Source organism: Mandrillus leucophaeus, unplaced genomic scaffold (genome assembly GCF_000951045.1).
Source record: "Mandrillus leucophaeus isolate KB7577 unplaced genomic scaffold, Mleu.le_1.0 Scaffold408, whole genome shotgun sequence".
Classification (NCBI taxonomy): Eukaryota; Metazoa; Chordata; class Mammalia; order Primates; family Cercopithecidae; genus Mandrillus; species Mandrillus leucophaeus.
Window position 1 is genome coordinate 348,784 of NW_012104343.1, and position 21,237 is coordinate 370,020.

At 37.8% G+C, this 21,237-nt stretch overlaps 1 protein-coding gene across 2 annotated transcripts in view; it reads left to right on the forward strand.

Annotated features, from left to right (window-relative positions):
- Positions 1-21,237, forward strand: part of UHRF1BP1L (UHRF1 binding protein 1-like) — a 96,790-nt gene that overhangs the window by 41,917 nt on the left and 33,636 nt on the right. For both annotated transcript variants that reach the window (XM_011992221.1, XM_011992220.1), the window contains 5 exons: positions 2,109-2,289; positions 4,861-4,944; positions 6,543-6,725; positions 8,062-8,180; positions 18,158-18,299. In XM_011992221.1, the coding sequence (XP_011847611.1) occupies positions 2,109-2,289; positions 4,861-4,944; positions 6,543-6,725; positions 8,062-8,180; positions 18,158-18,299 (709 nt within the window). The remainder of the gene's footprint in view (positions 1-2,108; positions 2,290-4,860; positions 4,945-6,542; positions 6,726-8,061; positions 8,181-18,157; positions 18,300-21,237) is intronic.

Sequence of the window (21,237 nt, forward strand, 5' to 3'; positions counted from 1 at the left end):
AAAAAAAAAAAAAAAAGCCAGGCGTGATGATGCACGCTTGTAATCCCAGCTACTTGGGAGGCTGAGACAGGAGAATCGCTTGAACCCGGCAGGCAGACGTTGCATTGAGCCGAGATCATGCCATTATACTCCAGCCTGGGTAATAGAGCGAGACTTTGCCTCAAAAAAAAAAAGGATTATTCATGAGGCAGAGAGCTTATAGTGGCTATTTTTTTTTCTTCCAGAAATAACACCCGAAAACCTGACTTTACCATAGTATTAAGAAAAAGGTTTGTAGGGAGATTATTGTTTATATTTTTATTTTTGTCAGTATTTATCTTGATTGAAGAGAGAAAACATAATGAAAGAAGTACTAGAGAGTATTTTAAATAGCACCATCATAGACATAAATACAGTCTTGTTATAGCTTTGAAAATGGGAATAGCAGGAGAAAAATTGTTTGACATCAGTTTAACAATTAATTCATAAAAAGTTTTCTGGAGTCTATAGTATTTAACGTTTTACAGCTGTATTTCACCTTTCTGTTTACTTACTGTGGGCTGCAATCATTTGCATGAAGAGATTCTCATTTACTAAGTATACTTTGCAGTTCTTTTACAGTATGATCATAGTTCTTCATAGATGTAATATATGTGAATATATATACACAAAATACGTATACTTTGATTTTCTTTAACTATCTTTCATTAATAACTTGTTCTAAATTTGAACATTGTTAATTTTTAAAGTGGACAATTTGGTCTCCTTTATCATCATTATAAAAATTCATGTACAGTTTTGTGGCTCATATGTCAGATAATCTTACATTATAGTTATGTATACAAAATCATTTTAGGCTATTAGAGGTTCATATATATTTTTATATGTCAGCAGTGTTCTATAGTACTTTTCTTTAGGGAGAAAAATATTTGAACTCACAGCCTATTTGTAAATCCTGTCTCCTTTCTGGCTTCTTTAGTTATTCAAGTTGAAAGAACACACCACATATTTTAGGAGAGGCACCAGAGCACTTAGAGTACTAAATAATATCACATGGGCTTCTACAAAGATGTGCTACGGGCTATCCAATTAGTCTCTTTTCAGACTGCTGATAAAGACATACCTGAGACATGGCAATTTACAAAAGAAAGAGGTTTAATTGGACTTGCAGTTCCATGTGGCTAGGGCAGCCTCATAATCATGGTGAAAGACAAGGAGGATCAAGTCCCATTTTACAGGGATGGCAGCAATCAAAGAAAGAAGGAGGAAGCTGCAAAAGCGGAAACTCCTGATAAAACCTTCAGATCTCGTGAGACTTACTTACTACTACAAGAACAGTATGGGAGAAACCGCCCCCGTGATTGAATTATCTCCCACCAGGTCTCTCCCACAACATGTGGGAATTGTGGGACTACCATTCAAGATGAGATTTGGGTGGGGACACAGAACCAAACCGTATCAAAATATGTAACAGTGTATACAGGGCCCACATTTGTTTTCTTTTTAATATATATAACTAGTAATACTCAAACTGCCTTTAAGAGTTAACTACATTTTCTAAACGGCTATAAATATGTTAAATATAACTTCAGATATTTACTGAGACATATTGGATTCATATTTGACTTGTGTATAGTTTTACAGTTTTTTTTTTTTTTTTGAGATGGAGTCTCGCCCTGTTGCCCAGGCTGGAGTGCAGTGACGCAATCTCGGCTCACTGCAACCACCGCCTCCTGGGTTCAAGCGATTATCCTGCCTCAGCCTCCCAAGTAGGTGGGATTACAGGCATGTGGCACCACGCCCGGCTAATTTTTTGTATTTTTAGTAGAAATAGGGTTTCAGCATGTTAGCGAGGCTGGTCTCGAATTCCTGACCTCAGATGATTTGCCTGCCTCGGCCTCGCAAAGTGTTGTGATTACGGGCGTGAGCCTAGTTTTACAGTTTTTAAATTTTAGTTTTATTTTTAGGTTATTCAGAAAATATTTTAGGGAAAATATATTATTGATGAAAAATAAAATGTATTATGGTTATTTTTCATGACTTTTCAACTGAAAATATTTAGATTTTTTTGTGTGTGAAATTTATAGTATTTAAATTGGCAGTGATAAGGCAGTTTCGAATCTTTTTAGAGCTCTACAGTAGTCGCATCTGCCCAGCAAGTGAAGACAACACAAACTTCAAATGCTCCTGATGTAAATGATGCAATTGTAAAACTATTCAATGACTTTGATGTTAAAGAAACCTCCCATCATTTAGTGATTTCTCATCTAGATCTACACATATGTGATGACATTCATGCTAAAGAAAAAGGTAAAATAATTTGCTTATTCCAAACTATTTTGGTTTTTCTAGAATTGACTACAAAACTGAATTGTTTATTAAATCTCTTGTGTAGGATGTCCTGAAAGATAATTTGTCATAATTGTGTTCATATGAATATATAGATGAAAGGCACAATTAGAAGCATATATTGGTATGAAATTTTATTTTGCTTAGTACTTAAGCTTAATTATTTGTTAGCTGTCAATGCTAACAATAAAATTAGCTTTAAAAAAATCAAAGACTGAATAGATGATGCTCTAGGAGGATAATGAAATATTAGACTTGCCTTTGAATTAACTTTTTCATAATGTTGATATTGTCTCCAAATTAAATTTTAGTCCATACTTAATTCATAATTATTTTTAGATGTGTTTCAGCATTGTAGTTTTTTTGCCTATTTTGAATAGAAGCACAACTGTGCGGCTGTTTGACATATTTTATGACCACCTCTCCTCCCATCCTTCCAAAATGTGATTAGGAAGCAAAATTCCAGTTAGGAATTTTCTTTTAGTTTTTGTCCCTGTTATTTTTCCTTATTTAGTAGACATAACAGGGTAATCAGGAAGCTGCCCGTTGCCGCTCTGAAAATACGTAGTTTTGTAATCTAGGTGCTGGGCATTTTTGTTTCTCTGCTGGAGGGTATCCCTAGCCCAGAAGCATGGAGGTGAGTTCAGCAGACCTACCTTATAGGCCTACCTAAGGACTATAATTCTCAAACTTTCGTGAGCATTACAATCAAGCTGAAGACCTTTAAACAATAGAGTTATCTGATCTCTGCGCCTCAGATCTGAATCAGGATCTATATCTATGAAAACTTTTGCCATGTGTTTTTAAGCTGAGAAAGTGAATATTGAGACCCTGGATACTTAGCAGTAGAAGTTACCCTGCCTTCATTAGACAAGGTAGCCTAAAAGGTTCCAACCTAAAAGGTTGGAGGGGCAAAGGTGAGGAAGATTTGGGGTTTGTGGAGGGATTTGTTATCTTTTCTTCTGACCACCATTGTATCATTTGACTTGTAGTTGGCATCTTTTACTTTAGAGATTTGAAAGGAAAATACAGAAAAGTTAGAACAAACCAAACTAAGAAAATGAGGTGGTCTAGATTAAGTAATAATAATGAGAATGGAGAAAGTGTTTTCTAAGGCCTTATATTCCTCACTATTCCCTCATAGAATAAATTGAATGATTTTATTTAGGAGGAAAACTTTTCCACCAAAATATCTCCTTAATAGTACAGGTCTGTAATCACTACTATTCTGAAATCCAAAAGGCTCTGAAATGTTATGTTTGTGAAAAACTCATTTGGTGGCAAAACCTGACTTACACCAATATATTGTTTTTTTATTCTTTGCCTACTTCTTATAAATATTTATGTTTTGCTGTTTTTATTAGTGCTGCCTCAGAACCTGCTGCGGGTGTTGCATGGTATATCCTGTATATACCATATCATATTAGTGTCGTGAAATTTGAATTATGAAACATTTGACTTTCCAAAGGTTTTACATAAGGGATTGTAGACCTGTGCTGGAAATTCTACTAGTTGAGATAAAATGGATTTTATAAATTGATATAGGGAGTGTATACATAGCTATGTTTCAGTTTGTATTTTTCTTTCTTCTGATTGATTTGCCCATTTTGTTTTAAAATTTGATATTTATGTTCATGTTACACCGATTTGTAATCTACTTTTGATCTGACTGTAGCTGCGTGGCTTTGGACAACTTACCTAACCTAACAGACTTTTTAATTTCCTTTTCTTTCTCTTTTTTTTTGAGATGGGGTCTCACTCTGTTGCCCAGGCTGGAGTGCAGTGGCTCGATCTCAACTCACTGCAACCTCTGCCTTCCGGGTTCAAGCGATTCTCCTGCCTCAGTCTCCCAAGTAGCTGGGACTACAGGGGCGTGCCACCATGCCTGGCTAATTTTTGTATTTTTAGTAGAGATGGGGGTTTCACTATGTTGGCCAGGCTGGTCTCGAACCTGTGATTCACCCGCCTTGGCCTCCCACAAGTGCTGGGATTACAGGCGTGAGCCACCATGCCCGGCCTTAATTTCCTTTTCAATAAGAGATAGGATGATATGGTATAGTGTTTAACATTTCCTGGGTTCAACTCCAAGCTTTGCACTTAACTAGCTGTATGTCCTTGGCCTCTTTGTGCCTCAGTTTGCTTATCTGGAAGATGGGGATAATAATGATTGTACCTATCAAATGGGGTTGTTATGAAAACCAAATGAGTAAGTATACCTAAAGTATTTAAAACAATGCCTGACATAAGGGGAGGCCTTGTCAATACAAAAGTTCTGCTAGTATCATCTCTGAACTCTACCAGGGCAGGCATTTTGCTATTATATTCTTACCTTTTATCCTAGTGCCTTATGAATGAGGGGGATTCAGTAAATACTCATCGGATTGAATTATATTTCCTAAAATCCTTAATGTGCTGTCATAAAAGAGAGATAGTTATTACTACTTGGACTCCAAGTACGCTAAAATTTTTTTGTGGTAAATCAAATCTTTCTGATAATTTACTTAATATTTTTTTTCCTCTTTTTTATCCCAGAGTCAAACAGACGTATTACTGGAGGGGCAATGCAACTCTCTTTTACACAGCTAACTATAGATTATTATCCTTATCATAAAGCAGGTGTGTATAATAGCTTCTTTAAAAGATATGTGTTGTTTTCAAATTATATAGGTCATTTATTTAGTTTAGTTTTGTTTTTATTTGTTAACAAGAAATGAGATGAAGAGATTGGTATTTTTCTCCTGGCAGTATTTTACTAAGAAAGTAGAATTGCCAGAGAATATAGTCATACAGTGTATATTGAGATTTATGTAGATTTTTAGAAATCATAATTTTTAGAAATTGACAGTTTTCCAAATAACCAATTTAAAACTTAAAAAATCGGGGTACAGAGGACATGTGTTTGTGCTATTTTGTTAGTTGTGACAAAAACAAGTTATTAATGTTTTAAATTTTTAAATGATTTATATATTTAAAAATTAGAAAAGAGTATGACGCTAAGAATGAAAAGAGTATGAAGCTAAGAATAAGAGTACGTTTAGCTAAATTATAAGATTCCAGATTTCATAGGCTCTTAACGGTCTAGTATTGGTAGATTCTGTCTCCCAAATAATGAAAAGAAAAAAAATATGATTATTGTGACCAAATTAATTTGACCTTATACCCATTTTTGCCTTTTGTTAGTATTTAGCATTCACACAAGTGAGAAAAACCAAACTAGAGATCATAGTTTTCTAGGACATTTAAAAAATGGTTAAGTTTTTCTGTTCACACATTTCTGTTTACACATTTTTTACCAATGTTTGTCATTTCTATGTTGGTACCTGATTAAATTTAAAGGTTTACGATTTTTTTTTTTCATTTTAAGTTTTCATTGCCAACATTCAATATAATAATTATCTTTTGAAGGATTTTTGTCTTATATACTATCCTCTTGACTCATAAATTAACTTACAAATGCATAAAATTTTTAACTAGATATTTATTTTGAAGAGTTGTAAAACATTCATAGAGCAGATTTTCTTGTTTTTTTTGATCCAAGGCCTCATGAGCGCAGTGGTGTGATCACTGCTCACTACAGCCTCCACCTCCTACCTTGGCCTCACAAAGTGCTGGAATTACAGGTGTGAGCCACTGCACCTGGCCTGATTTTATTGTCTTAATCCTTTGATGTGCATTTTTCTTAATTGCTACAGAGAAACCTGATAATTCTGATTTTATATTTTTCTTCCAAAAACTTAACTATGGCTGAGTACATCTTGAGAAGTTTTACTGGTTTCTTAAATGTTTTAATCATTATCATCCTATTATTTTTGTGGTTTAGGTTTTTGTTAGTTAACTTTATAACAAATCTTTGATGAAAGGATTTTATTTCTTTGATAATACTTTCTGGGATTAGTTTAATGGAGGTTTACCAGGTAATTGAGCATCCAGTGAAGGGTGATGAGTCCTATGGCTTTAAATTGAATCTTAGTGATTTTCTACTAGGAATGGGTACTAGATAGAGACTCCTCCAGATGATTTACTTTTGATATTCTTTCCCTCTGTTTCAAATGTTTTACTCATATTTCAGAATAACATGTAGGTGAAGGCTGTACATTTTTCAGATATCAAAGTCTTTCTTGAATAAATGACTATATCTCATTGGAAGCATTACTATAGTGTAATAGATGAAAATTGTACATTTTTCAATGAAATACCTGTTATTCATTTTACAGGAGATAGCTGTAATCATTGGATGTATTTTAGTGATGCAACCAAAACAAAAAATGGATGGGCCAACGAGTTATTGCATGAATTTGAGTGCAACGTTGAAATGCTTAAACAGGCTGTGAAGGATCATAATGTAGGTTCACCTCCTAAATCCCCAACACATGCCTCTCCCCAGCACACACAAACAGGTATTTTACCTATAATAACATATGGCATTCCCCTAATATTAAGGGTGTTTGTGCTCGTGTGTGTGTGTGTGAGAGAGAGATCATAATATTTCCTGTAAACAAGTTTTATTTTTTTTGTTTTTCTTTTTAATGTAGAGATGGGGTCTTGCTATGTTGCCTAGGGTAGTCTCAAACTCCTGGCCTCAAGCGATCCTCCCACCTTGGCCCTCCCCAAAGTGCTGGGATTACAAGTGTCAGCCACCATGCCCAGCCAAGTATTTTTTTTTTTTTCCTTTGAGACAGGGTTTCACTTTGTCTCCCAGGCTGAAGTGCAGTGGTGCGATCTCGGCTCACTGCAACCTCCGCCTCCTGGGTTCAAGCGATTGTCCTGCCTCAGCCTCCCAAGTATCTGGGATTACAGGCACATGCCACCATACCCAGTTAATTTTTGGATTTTTAGTAGAGCCAGGGTTTCACTGTGTTAGCCAGAGTGGTCTCAAACTCCTGACCTCAAGTAATCCACCCGCCTCAGCCTCCCAAAGTGCTGGGATTACAGGCATGAGCCACTGTGCCTGTCCTAAGCCAAGTATTTTTAATTAATTCTAAACCCCTGCATCTTTCGCTCAGACCAACATAGGCTTGTGGACCAAAGCACTTTTAAAATTAATACAGCCAATAATAGTCACACCCAAGTAGAATTTTTCTAGAAGATTTCTCTTTTCTTTTTTTTAGTCAACACATAATTGTACGTATTTATGAGGTACAGTGTGATACTACTACTTGATTTATTTTTTTTTTTTTCTGGCCCAGTAAGGATTGAAATGTGATATTTTGATACATGTATACAAATGTGTAACACTAAAAGCAGAGTAATTAGCATATTCATCACGTCAGACATTATTTCTTTATGTTGGGAACATTCGAAATCTGCTCTTACTAGCTATTTGAAAAAATAAATTATTATTAATTATAGTCACCCTATAAATGCTAGAATTTACTTCTCCTATCTAGGTGTACCTTTGTATTCACTAATCACCCGTTGTCTGTCCCTGCCCTCCCCTCCCCCATCCCCTCCACTTTCTCCTTCTATATAAATGTCTCATTTTTAACAAGAATCCCATTCCAAAGTTTCTGTAGAAGAGTAACTTAAATGTGACATGTGTGATTCTTCTTAAAAGAATAATAATCACAATAACTTATATCTTGTATTACTTTGTAATTTATAAAGTATGTCCACAAATATTATCTTGTTTGAAGTTAGTATTCACATGAATTTCTAGTACCTGCCTTAATAATAAAAGAGTGACTTTTAAAAATAATTTTGCAACAAATTGAATGGCGTTTTTGTTTCCAACAGAGAAGGACTACCCTCTGAAAGGGACATGCAGAACACCTTCAGTATTATCTCAACAATCAAAAGCCAAGCTAATGTCTAGTTCTGTTGTGGTTAGACTTGCAGATTTCAATATATACCAGGTATGTTTTCTTTTACAGTTAAATCTTCTCATAAACACTTTAGTATCTCATCTTAGCAACTCAAATAAATGCTATCATTTTATTTAAAGCATCTTTACAAGGTTTATGAAATGGCCATATTAGATGGCATAGAAAATATCAGTTTATTAATTTTTGATCATATGATTACTCAGAGTTAGCCAAACTAACTTTATAGGCACAGCCCTTAAGTTTGCCTAAATGCTTCCAACACAAAACAGCATGTTCTCATACAAAAACACATGGATGCATAGACCAATGGAACAGATTAGAGAACCTAGAAATAAAGCTGCACACCTACAAGCATCTGGTCTTCGACAAAGTCGACAATAACAAGCAGTGGGGAAATGATTTCCTATTTAATAATGTTGCTGGGATAACTGGCTGGCCATATGCAGAAGACTGAAATTAGACCCTGTCCTTTCACCACGCACAAAAATTAACTCAAGATGAAATGAAAGACTTAAATGTAAAGCCCAGCACTACAGAAACCCTAGAAGACAACTGAGGAAATAGAATTCTAGACATTGGCCTCGGCCAAGATCTCATGAGGAAGACTTCAAAAGTAATTGCAACAAAAACAAAAACAGACAAGTGAGACCTCATTAAAGAGTTTCTATACAGCAAAATAAACTATCAGCAGAGTCAACAGACATCCTACAGAATGGGAGAAAATATTCACAAATTTTTCATCTGACAAAAGTCTAATATCCAGAACCTATGAGGAAATTGAATCGACAAGCAAAAACCAAACATTAAAAAGTGGGCAAAGGACGTGAACACACACTTCTGAAAAGAAGACATATGTGCAGCCAACAAGCATATGAAACAATGCTCAACATCACTAATCAGCTGAGAAATGCAAATCAAAACCACAGTGAGATACCATCTCACACCACTCAGAATGACTTTTTAATAACTTAAAAAGTCACAAAAAATAGATGTTGGTGAGGTTGTGGAGAAAAGGGAATGCTTATTCACTATTGGTGGGAAGGTAAAATAGTTCAGCTATTGTGGAAAGCAGTTTGGAGTTTTCTCAAAGAATTTAAAAAAGAACTACCAATTGACCCAGCAATCACATTACTGGGTATATACCCAGAGGAATATAAATTTTTCTACCAAAGATACGTGCAGTTATACGTTCATGGCAGCACTATTCACAATAGCAAAGACATAGAATCAACCTAGATGCCCATCCTCAGTGCAGTGGATAAAGAAACTGTGGTACATATACACTGCAGAATACTATGCAGCCATGAAAAGAATGCAGTCATGTTCTTTGTAGCAACATGGATGCAGCTGGAGGCCATTATCCCAAGTGGATTAATGCAGGAAAAGAAAACCAAATATTGCATATCCTCACTTTTAAGTGGGAGCTACACATTGAGTGTACATGGACACAAAGAGGGAAACAGTAGACATGGGGTCTTGAGGGTGGAGGGTCGGGGGAGGGTGAGGATTGAAAAACTACTTAACGGGTACTATGCTGACTACTTGGGTTGTGAAATTATGTATACACCAAACCCCAATGACACACAGTTTATCCGTATAACAAATCTGCACATGTACCCCAAGAACCTAAAGCAAAAATTGGAAGAACAAAAACAAAGGCTGCAGACACCAACTACAACTTTGGGAGTTTCCAAAAACTACCCTCTGGTTCAATAATTCACTAGAAAGACTCACAGAACCACTGAAATATATTAAAGTCATATCCATTGTAGTCACATTTTACAAATTAGAACCAGCCATAGGAAGAGAAGCGTAAGGCAGAGTCTTTTTTTCTCCTCTGTATTAGTCCGTTTTCATGCTTCTGATAAAGACATACCCAAGACTGGGCAATTAACAAAAGAAAGAGGTTTACTGGACATACAGTTCCACATGGCTGGGGAAGCCTCACAATCATGGCAGAAGGCAAGGAGGAGCAAATCACATCTTACATGGATGGCAGCAGGCAAAGAGAGAGCTTGTGCAGGGAAACTCCCATTTTTAAAACCATCAGATCTTGTGAGACTCATTCACTACCACAAGAACAGCGCAGGAAAGACCTACCCCCATAATTCAATCGCCTCCCACCTGCTTCGTCTTACAACATGTTGGAATAGTGGGAGTTACAATTCAAGGTGAAATTTGAGTGGGGACACAGCCAAACCATATCATTCTGCCCTGGCCCCTCCCAAATCTTATGTCCTCACATTTCTAAACCAATCATGCATTCTTAACTGTCCCCCAGAGTTTTAACTCATTTCACCATTAACTCAGAAGTCCACAGTCCAGTGTCCCATCTGAGACAAGACAAGTCCCTTCTGCCTATGAGCCTATAAAATCAAAGCAATTTAGTTACTTCCTAGATACGATAGGGGTACAAGGCATTGGGTAAATACAACCATTCCAAATGAGAGAAGTTTGCCAAGCAGAGGGGCTACAGGATCCATGCAAGTCCAAACTCCAGCAGGACAGTCAAATCTGAAAGCTCCAAAATGATTTCCTTTGACTCCGTGTCTCACATGCATGTCATGCTGATTTTAAGAGGTGGGTTCCATGGTCTTGGGCAGTTCTGCCCCTGTGACTTTGCAGGGTACAGCCTTCCTCTTGGCTGCTTTCATGGGCTGGTATTGAGTGTCTGTTGGCACCTTTTCCAGGCACACGGTGCAGGCTGTCAGTGGATCTACCCTTCTGGGGTCAGGAGGATGATGGCCCTCTTCTCACAGCTCCACTAGGTGCTGGGTACCCCAGTGGGGACTTGGGCTTTGACCCCACTTTTCCCTTCCACACTGCCCTAGCAGAGGTTCTCCATGAGGGCCCTACCCTTGCAGCACACTTCTGTTTGGGCATCCAGGCATTTCCATACATCCACTGAAATCTAGGTGGAGGTTCCCAAACCCCAATTCTTGACTTCTGTGCACCAGCAGGCTCAGCACCATGTGGAAGCTGCCAACGCTTGGGACTTGTACCCTCTGAAGCTACGGCCCAAGTTCTCTTTTGGCCCCTTTCAGCCATGGCTGGAGCAGCTGGGATGCAGGGCACCAAATCCCTAGGCTGCACACAGCACAGGGAGCCTGGGCCTGGCCCACAAAACCACTTTTTCCTTCTAGGCCTCTGGGTCTGTAATGGAAGGGGCTGCCATGAAGACCTCTGACATGCCCTGGAGACATTTTCCCCATTGTCTTGGGGTTGACATTAGGCTCTTATGCAAATTTCTATAGCTGGCTTGAATTCTTCCTCAGAAAATGGAGTTTTCTATACCATTGTCAGGCTGCAAATTTTTTGAACTTTTATACTCTCCTTCCCTTATAAAACTAAATGCCTTTAAGAGCACCCAAGTCACCCTAGAATGCGTTGCTGCTTAGAAATTTCTTCCACCAGATATCCTAAATCATCTCTCTCAAGTTCAGAGTTCCACAAATCTCTAGGGCAGGGGCAAAATGCTGCCAGTCTCTTTGCTAAAACATAACAAGAGTCACCTTTCTTCCAGTTCCGAACAAGTTCCTCATCTCCATCTGAGACCACCTCAGCCTGGACCTTACTGTTCATATCACTTTCAGCATTTTTGTCAAAGCCATTCAACAAGTCTCTAGGAAGTTCCAAACTTTCCCATATTGTCTTGTCATCTGACCCCTCCAAACTGTTCCACCCTCTGCCTGTTATCCAGTTCCAAAGTCACTTCCACATTCAGGTATCTTTTCAGCAGTGCCTCACTCTACTAGTACCAATTTGCTGTATTAGTCTGTTTTCGCACTGCTGATAAAGACATACCCAAGACTGGGCAATTTATACAGGAAAAAAGTTTAATAGACTTACAGTTCCACATGGCTGGGGAAGTCTCACAACCATGGTGACAGAAAGCAAGGAGGAGCAAGTCATGTCTTATGTGGATGGCAGCAGGCAAAGAGAGAGCTTGTGCAGGGAAACTCCCATTTTTAAAACCATCAGATCTTGTGAGACTCATTCACTACCACAAGAACAGTGCAGGAAAGACTCGCCCCCATAATTGAGTCACCTCCCACCAGGTTCCTCACACAACATGTGGGAACTGTGGGAGTTACAATCATGAGATTTGGGTGGGGACACAGCCAAACTGTATCACCTCCACAGTACACTGATGTAATAATAATAAGACAGAGTCTTGGAGCACTTGAAATGTGAAACTTTTCCTCAGGACTTGTTAGCTTTCTAAGAATGTGGAACCCTATGCATAGATGTGTAAATATGTGGATGGATGGATATTTAACAATATGCATGAAGTATTGCTCATGAGGTTTTACTCAATCTCTAGGTGAATTAGTAATCAGATTACCCAAAGCTCCCACCCTGTAAATGCAACTAGGCTATCAAGTATGGCCAGCTCCACCCTGCATCGTTCTATTATAAACTATCAGCTGTGGTGTCAGGGGCTGTGTTAGGCTGTTCTTGTGTAGTTATAAAGAAGTACCTGATACTGGATAATTTATAAAGAAAAGAAGCTTAATTGACTTATGGTTCTGCAGGCTGTATTGGAAGCATGATGTGGGCATCTGCTCAGCTTCTGGGGAGGAGGCCTCAGGGAACTTTTACACCTGGTGGAAGGTAAAGCAGGAGCAGGCACGTCACATGTCAAGAGCAGGAGCAAGACAGAGAGAGAGTGGCACTGGGAGGTGCCACATATTTTTAATCAACTAGACTTCATGCTAACTCACTATTGTGAGCACATCACCACGCCATGAGGTATCTGCCCCCATGACTCAAACACCTCCCACCAGGCTCTACCTCTAGTACTGGGGATTACAATTGAACATGAGATTTAGAGGGGACAGTATCCAAACTATCAGGGGCCCGCCATAGGTAGGAAATTCCAGTTCCTAGTTGCTTCCCAGGAGCAGGATCAGAGGGATACCAATTTCGTTATTATACAATAGTCTCTGCGGAAGGATCTAAAATGCCTTTTTTGCTTTACAGAACTACAGTATACTGTATATACTGTGTTGGCTATACTGTGAATATAATTCTATAGCTAAGAACTCTGTCCTGTTTATACTAACAATCTTACTCAGCTTATAATCACCTAACATGGTCTAATTGAGATGTTTGAGACCAACACGATAAGAATATATGACCTATTCTTAAAAAATAAAAGATTTCTAGATTTGTTTTATCATTTATAAATTGTTCTGGTTAATTTTGATAAGTCTATGGCTTTGAGACTTAGTTTTATGTGAAAAGATTTTATTTAACTCAATGATTCCCCTCTGGGATTTGGCAATATCTGAAGATAGTTTTGTTTGTCACAACTGGACATGCTGCTGACCTCTAGTGAATAAAGACCAGTGATGCTGCCAAATATCCTACAATGTGCTGATCAGTTCCCCACAATGAAGAATTATCTAACTTAAAATGTCAGAAGTGCCAATGTTTAGAAACTCTGATTTAACAGTTATTTTCTCATTGTGCAGTTACTATTTTCTTTACATTTAATATACAATCATGTGTTGCTTAACATCATAAACTGTGCTTAGATGGTATGTAGCCTACTTACACTCCTAGGCTATATAGTATATCCTATTCCTCCTAGGCTGTGTATCATGTTACTGTATTGAATACTGTAGCAGTTATAACACAATGGTATTTGTATATTTAAACCTTACCAAACATAGAAAATATACAGTAAAGGCCAGGTGCGGTGGCTCATGCCTGTAATCCGAACACTTTGGGAGGCCTAGGCGGGCGGATCATGAGATCAGGAGATCGAGACCATCCTGGCTAATACGGTGGTGAAACCCCATCTCTACTAAAAATACAAAAAATTAGCCGGGCGTGGTGGTGGGCACCTGTAGTCCCAGCTACTTGGGAGGCTGAGGCAAGAGAATGGCGTGAACCCGGGAGGTGGAGCTTGCAGTGAGCCGAGACCGCACCACTGCACTCCAGCCTGGGTGACAGTGGGAGACTCCATCTCAAAAAAAAAAAAAAGATAATATACAGTAAAAATGCAGTATAAAAGTTCTGTTATAATCTTATGGGATCCGCATCTTATAAGTGGCCTGTCATTGGCAGAAATGTCATTATATGGTGCATGACCATATACTTCAGCTTTTTAAAAGACTGTAAATTTTAGGATTTAAATAAATTTATGTGGAAATGAGAAAGAGGAATCACTTATAATCCCACATGGTTGCAAGTGAAATACAGTAAGAAACCCCACATATGTATATACACAACCACACTAAACACAAAACAAAATAAAAATAAGTAGAAGAACATAAGATAGTATGTTTGTCCCAATTTGAATAGGTTTTTAACTACTAAAGGAAAAAAGAAGCTGTTGTTAAAATAAGTTGACACTTTGAATTGAAAAGAATTTGTTTCCATATATGCAGAGAAAAGCTTTTTAATTAGATACTATAAGGAACTGACTTGAATTTGTAAAGACTATACAAATTAAAATGATTGATTAATCAATTTGGGCGCGTTGGCTCATGCCTGTAATCCCAGCCATTTGGGAGGCCAAAGCGGGCAGAGTTGGAGACCAGCCTGGCCGACATAGCAAAACCCCCTCTCTAGTAAAAATACAAAAATTAGCTGGGAGTGATGGTACACGCCTGTAGTCCCAGCTACTCAGGAGGCTGAGGCACGAGAATCGCTTCAATCCAGGAGGCAGAAGTTGCAGTGGGCCGAGATTGTGTCACTGCACTCCAGTCTGGATGACAGAGTGAGATTGTATCTCAAAAAAAAAAAAGATTGGTTAGGCAGTTTATATAAGTAAACCATTGAAAAATTATTCTACTTCATGTGAGACATATATACGTCTATTGAATGATGAATGGAAAAAGAACATACATCCCTGGGTCTACTAAATTAGTACAAATAAACTGATAAAACTTTATTGGTTGAACTTTGTGAATATTAATATAAAAATTTTTGATGTAATTAGCTGGTTTTGGGGGGTGAAAAAAATGTAACTAGAGCCTTAAAACTAATAGTTTTTTAAAAAAATTTCAACTTTTATTGTAAACTCAGGGTACACGTGCAGGTTTGTTATATTTTTATATTGCGTGATGCTGAAGTTCAGGGTGTGACTGATCCCATCATCCAGGTGGTCAGCATAGTACCCAACAGGTAGGTTTTCAGCCCTTATTCCCCTTCCTCCCTTCCTCCTTTTGGGGTCCACTGTCTGTGGTTTCCTTTTTTGTCTCCATGTGTACCCAACATTTAGCTCTCACTTATAAGTCAGAACATGCAGTACTGCAGCCTCACCAGCATCTGTATTTTGACTTTTTAATAATAGGTATTCTGGCTGATGTATCTGAGATGGTATCTCACTGTGGTTTTGATGTACATTTGTCTGATGATTAGTGATGATTGGTATGTTGAGCATTGTTTCGTATGCTTGTTGATTGTACATACGTCTTTTCAGAAGTGTGTGTTCATGTCCTTTGCCCACTTTTTAATGGTGTTTGGCTTTTGCTTGTTGACTTTTGTTCAAGTTCCTTATAGATTCTGGATATTAGACCTTTGTCAGATGAATAATTTGTGAATATTTTCTCCCATTCTGTAGGATGTCTGTTGACTCTGTTGATAGTTAATTTTGCTGTATAGAAGCTCTCTAATGAGGTCTCACTTGACTATTTTTGTTTTTTTTTGTGATCGCCATTGAGGTCTTAGCCATAAATTCTTTGCTAAAGCCTATGTCCAGAATGGTATTTCCTAGCTTTTCTTCTAGGACTTTTATAGTTTGACCTCTTATATTTAAATATTTTACCTATCTTGAGTTAATTTTTGTATATAGTAGAAGGTGTAGGGGTCCAGTTTCATTCTTCTAAATATGAGTAGCCAGTCATCCCAGCACCATTCACTGAATAGGGTGTCCTTTCCCCATTGCTTATTATTGTCCAATTTGTCAAAGATCAGATAGTTATAGGTTTGCAGTTTTATTTCTGGGTTCTCTATTCTGTTCCATTGATCTGTGTCTCTGTTTTTGTATCAGTACCATGCCATTTTGGTTCCTTATAGTATAGTTAATGTAATGTCTCCAGGTTTGTTCTTTTTTCTTAGAGTTGCTTTGGCTGTTCAGGCTCTTTTTTGGCTTCCATATGAATTTTTAAATATTTTAAATTTTTTTTTCTAATTTTGTACAAAATGATGTTTGTAGTTTGATAGGAATGACATTGAATCTGTAGATTGTTTTCAGCAGTATGGTCTTTTTTTTTTTTTGAAGCAGAGTCGTCTTCTGTTGCCTAGGCTGGAATACAGTGGTGTGATCTCAGCTCACTACAACCTCCGTCTCCCGAGTTCAAGTGATTTTTATGCCTCAGCCTCCCTGGTAGCTGGCATTACAGGCGTGTGCCATCATGCCCAGCTGATTTTAGTATTTTGGGTAGAGATGGGGTTTTGCCATGTTGGCAAGGCTGGTCTTGAACTCCTGGCCTCAAGTAGTCTGCCAGCCTCAGCCTCTTACAGTGCTGGGATTACAGGTGTGAGTCATCATGCCTGGCCAGTTCTTGTAGAGATCTTTTACCTTTTGGTTAGATATATTCCTAGGATTTTTGTTGTTGTTGTTGTTGTTGTTGTTTGGCTTTCAGCTTGAATATTATTGGCATGTGTAAATACTTACATTGATTTTGTGTCCTGAAGCTTTATTGAAGTTGCTTATCAGTCCTGGGAGTCTTCATGGAGTTTAGCATTTTCTAGGTACAGAATCATATTGTCAGTAAAGAGAGATAATTTGACTTCTCTTTGTATTTGGATGCCTTTTCTTTCTTTCTCTTGCCTGATTGCTCTAGCTAGAGAACTTCCAGTACTATTTTGAATAGGGGTGGTGAGAGGGGGCATCCTTGTCTTGTTCCATTCCTTAAGGGAAATGCTTTCAGCTTTTGCCCCTTCAGAATGATGTTAGCTGTGAGTTTGTCATAGATTACTCTTACTGTTTTGAGATATGTTTCTTTGATTCATAGTTTGTTGAGGGTTTTTATTGTGAAGGGACGTTGGATTTTATCAAAAGCATTTTCTTTGCCTGTTGAGATAATCGTATGGTTTCTGTTTTTAGTTCTGTTTGTGGTGAATCACATTTATTGATTTGTGTATAAAACATAGTCTTTTTGGAAAATGAATTTGAGCGATCAAACTATTTGACAGAAGTGTTTATAGCTATTGTTTTTAAATTAATTTTTTACTGTGGTAAGGTATAACTGAATTTACAATAATAATTTTATACACACACACACACATATTTAGGTATTTGCCATTGAAAGTAATGGCAAAACTGCAATTACTTTTGCACCAACCTAATGATATTGGCCAGGTGCAGTGGCTCACTGCTGTAATCCCAGCACTTTGGGAGACTGAGGTGGGTGGATTGCTTGAGGTCAGGAGTTTGAGACCAGCCTGGCCAACATGGTGAAACCCCATCTTTACCAAAAAAAAAAAAAAAAAAAGGCTATGTGTATATCTATATGTTTTATAATAATTGGCGTTAAGTACATTCACATTGTGTAACCAGTACCATTAGTCGTCGCCATAATTTTTATTATCTCAAGCTGAAACTATATATAACTCTATTATTTTTCATGGTAATGGAGAAATTATGGTAAAGAATTATTTTAAACAGCGTACAGGGAAGCATTCTGGATTTGAGGACTTGGATCTATGTCCTGACTGCCATTTACTTATCTATATTATCTGATAGAATATCATTATCATTATTTTTCTATCTGTTGTTTTAAGGCTCACAACAATAAGTTTATAAGGAATATTGTACAATGTTGATTTTGTGATTGATAAGGATCCAAAAAGATTATAGAGTTTTCTGAATAGTTGATGGGTGTTTAAAAATAATTCCATGTGAAGTTAAATATATAATAAAGTTTACACTGGAAATTAACCGTTAGCAAAGTTTTGTAAGTAGTTTTAAAAGTACTGTCTGGGTTGCATAAATTATTTGGAAAGGTTTTTATTCAGTGTGATTTCAGTAAATTTATTTATCTTTTCAGGTCTCTACAGCGGAACAATGTCGTTCTTCCCCCAAAAGCATGATTTGCTGCAATAAAAAATCCCTATATCTTCCACAAGAAATGTCAGCTGTCTATATAGAATTCACAGAATATTACTATCCAGATGGAAAGGATTTTCCAAGTAAGAGAGTTTTTTATTATTATTTGTCCATTATTTGAGAAGATGTTTTTTTCTTGTTAGTATATTTGAGTTTTATAAATATGAAAAATAAATAAAACTGTTATTGTTCCTTATTTATTATATTATTCCTTTTTTGAGAGAGAGCATCTCACTATGTTACCCAGGCTGGTCTCAAACTCCTGGGCTCAAACCATACTCCTGCCTTGGCCTCCCAAAGTATTGGGATTGCAGGTGTGAGCCACTATGCCCAGCCCCTATTGTTCTTTATTCTTATTGTGTATCGTACATAAGTCTAGTCTAACAGTTTTAGATGTTGTTATTGTTTGTTCATGTATCCTTTTCCCTCCCTAGCTTGTAGAATCCTTGATGGCAGGAATCATGAGGTTTTTTCATTTTTTTTTTTTCCCCAATATGGAGTCTTGCTCTGTCGCTCAAGCTGGAGTGCAGTGGCACAATCTTGGCTCACTGCAGCCTTGGCCTCCCGGGTTCAAGCAATTCTCATGCCTCAGCCTCCTGAGTAGCTGGGATTACAGGCATGCAGCACCAGGCCCAGCTAATTTTTTCTGTGTTTTTACTAGAGACAGAGTTTCACCATGTTGGCCAGGCTGGTCTTGAACTCCTGACCTCAAGTAATCTGTCCACCTTGGACTCCCAAAGTGCTGGAATTACAGGCGTGAGCCACCATGTCCAGCACATCTGGTATTTATGATTCATTTTATTCCAGATATTCAACTTACTTTGTGCTTAATAGCTATTTGTTAAATTAAAGAATCAATGAAAGTTAGGTTATTTGTAGAATAAAGTCATTTGTAAAACTCCATTTGTATTTCAGCTATATAGCTTCATTTATATATTATTGAAGAAGTAACTGAAGTCCTTTTAGCTGTAGAGATTTTTTTTTTTGACCGTTTTAAAATGCCCACATGTATACTTTGGGCAACTTTTGGCATTTACAGTTTTCAGAAATATTGAATTACATGAGTTTTTATTTTTAGAAGCTTCTTTGGCTTTCTAACATTAAAATGATTGTACATTTTAGCTTCCTAACATTAAAATGATTGTATATTTGTATTCTTTGAATATTAAAACTCTCTGCTATTGTCTCAGTTCATCTGGGAATTTTTTTTTTTTTTTTTTTGGAGACAGCGTCTTGCTCTGTTGCCCAGGCTGGAGTGCAGTGGCATGATCTCGGGTCACTGGAACCTCTGCCCTCCCGGGCCCAAATGGTCCTTGTGCCTCAGGCTTCCAAGTAGCTGGGACTACACGTGCGTGCCAACACTCCCAGCTAATTTTTGTGTTTTTGGTAGAGATAGGGGTTTGTCATGTTGGCCAGGCTGGTCTCTAACTCCTGGCCTCAAGTGGTCTGCCCACCTCAGCCTCCTGAAGTGCTGGGATTACAGATGTGAGCCCCTGCACCTGGCCCATCTCGGAATTCTTAAACTAAATGTTGCCCTCTTTGATGTGATAACTTTTTCATCGTGTTAGGTGAAAATCATAGTTGAAAGTATTTAGGTGAAATAGGTTTTGTTATCAGAGACGTAACAAGTTTTATGTCCTTTCTTTAAAAGTAGAACTCCCAAAATACTTAGACCTACTTGCCCATTTGTTTAATATTGATTTATTTTTATATATATATATTTTTTTTCTGAGACAGATTCTTGCTCTGTTGCCCATGCTGGAGTGCAGTGGTGCGATCTCAGCTCACTGCAACCTCCACCTACCGGGTTCGAGCAATTCTCCTGCCTCAGCCTCCTGAGTAGCTGGGACTACAGGCATGCACTACCACATCTGGCTGATTTTTGTAATTTTTTTTTTAGTAGAGGCGAGATTTCTTTTCTCCTTGTTGGCCAAGCTTGTCTTGAGCTCTAGACCTCAAGTGATCTGACCTCCTTGGCTTCCAAAAGTACTGGGATTACAGGCATGAGCCACTGCACCCACCCTATTAATGTATGTTTTTAGTTTCAAAAGGAACTTCTGATCCTCATACCATAGATTTTGCCTTTGTTGCTAAATTAAAAGATGGCATCCTGGGAATTACAAAGATATCTATCTATTTTATTGCTTTATTCCTAGTTTGGGTGAAAATTCTGGCATTGGCCAGGTGCAGTGGCTCATGCCTGTAATCCCAGCACTTTGGAAGGCTGAGGTAGGTGGATCACCTGAGGTCAGGAGTTCAAGATCAGCCTGACCAACCTGGTGAAACCCCATCTACTAAAAATACCAAGTTAGCCGGGTATGGTGGCACATGCCTGTAATCTCAGCTACTTGGGTGGCTGAGGCAGGAAAATCGCTTGAACCAGGGAGGTGGAGGATGCGGTGAGCTGGGATCACGCCATTATACTCCAGATTGGGCAACAAAAGCGAAACTCTGTCTCAAATAAATAAATAAATTTTAAAAAATTAAAAAGCTTTCTGGCATCTAATCCTATCTTCATGTTTCAAGAATCTTTTGTGGGTTTTTGTTTATCTGTGTGTATTTCTCATTTGTTTCTCTCAGCTGCCTTCCTAAGCAGATGAGAAAACTCAGATAGGTGAAGGAAGACATCTGCTCAGCATCTTATAGGGAATAAAATGGCACAGTTGAAACTCAGGCATTGTCTTGTAAATCTGAATTCATTGTGTTTTCCCCACTGTATTACACTGCTCCCCTTTGCCCCTGTATTCACCACGGCCATTGTCTGTTATTGCATAATCTTAGTATTCCAGCCATGCCCCCATAATTGTTTTTCTTAAATAAAATATGTCATTGAACAAGTAATTTTTAAAAATTTTATTCTATATTATTTTTATTAAAAAAATTTTTTGGCCGGGCGCGGTGGCTCAAGCCTGTAATCCCAGCAGTTTTGGGAGGCCGAGACGGGCGGATCACGAGGTCAGGAGATCGAGACCATCCTGGCTAACCCGGTGAAACCCCGTCTCTACTAAAAAATACAAAAAA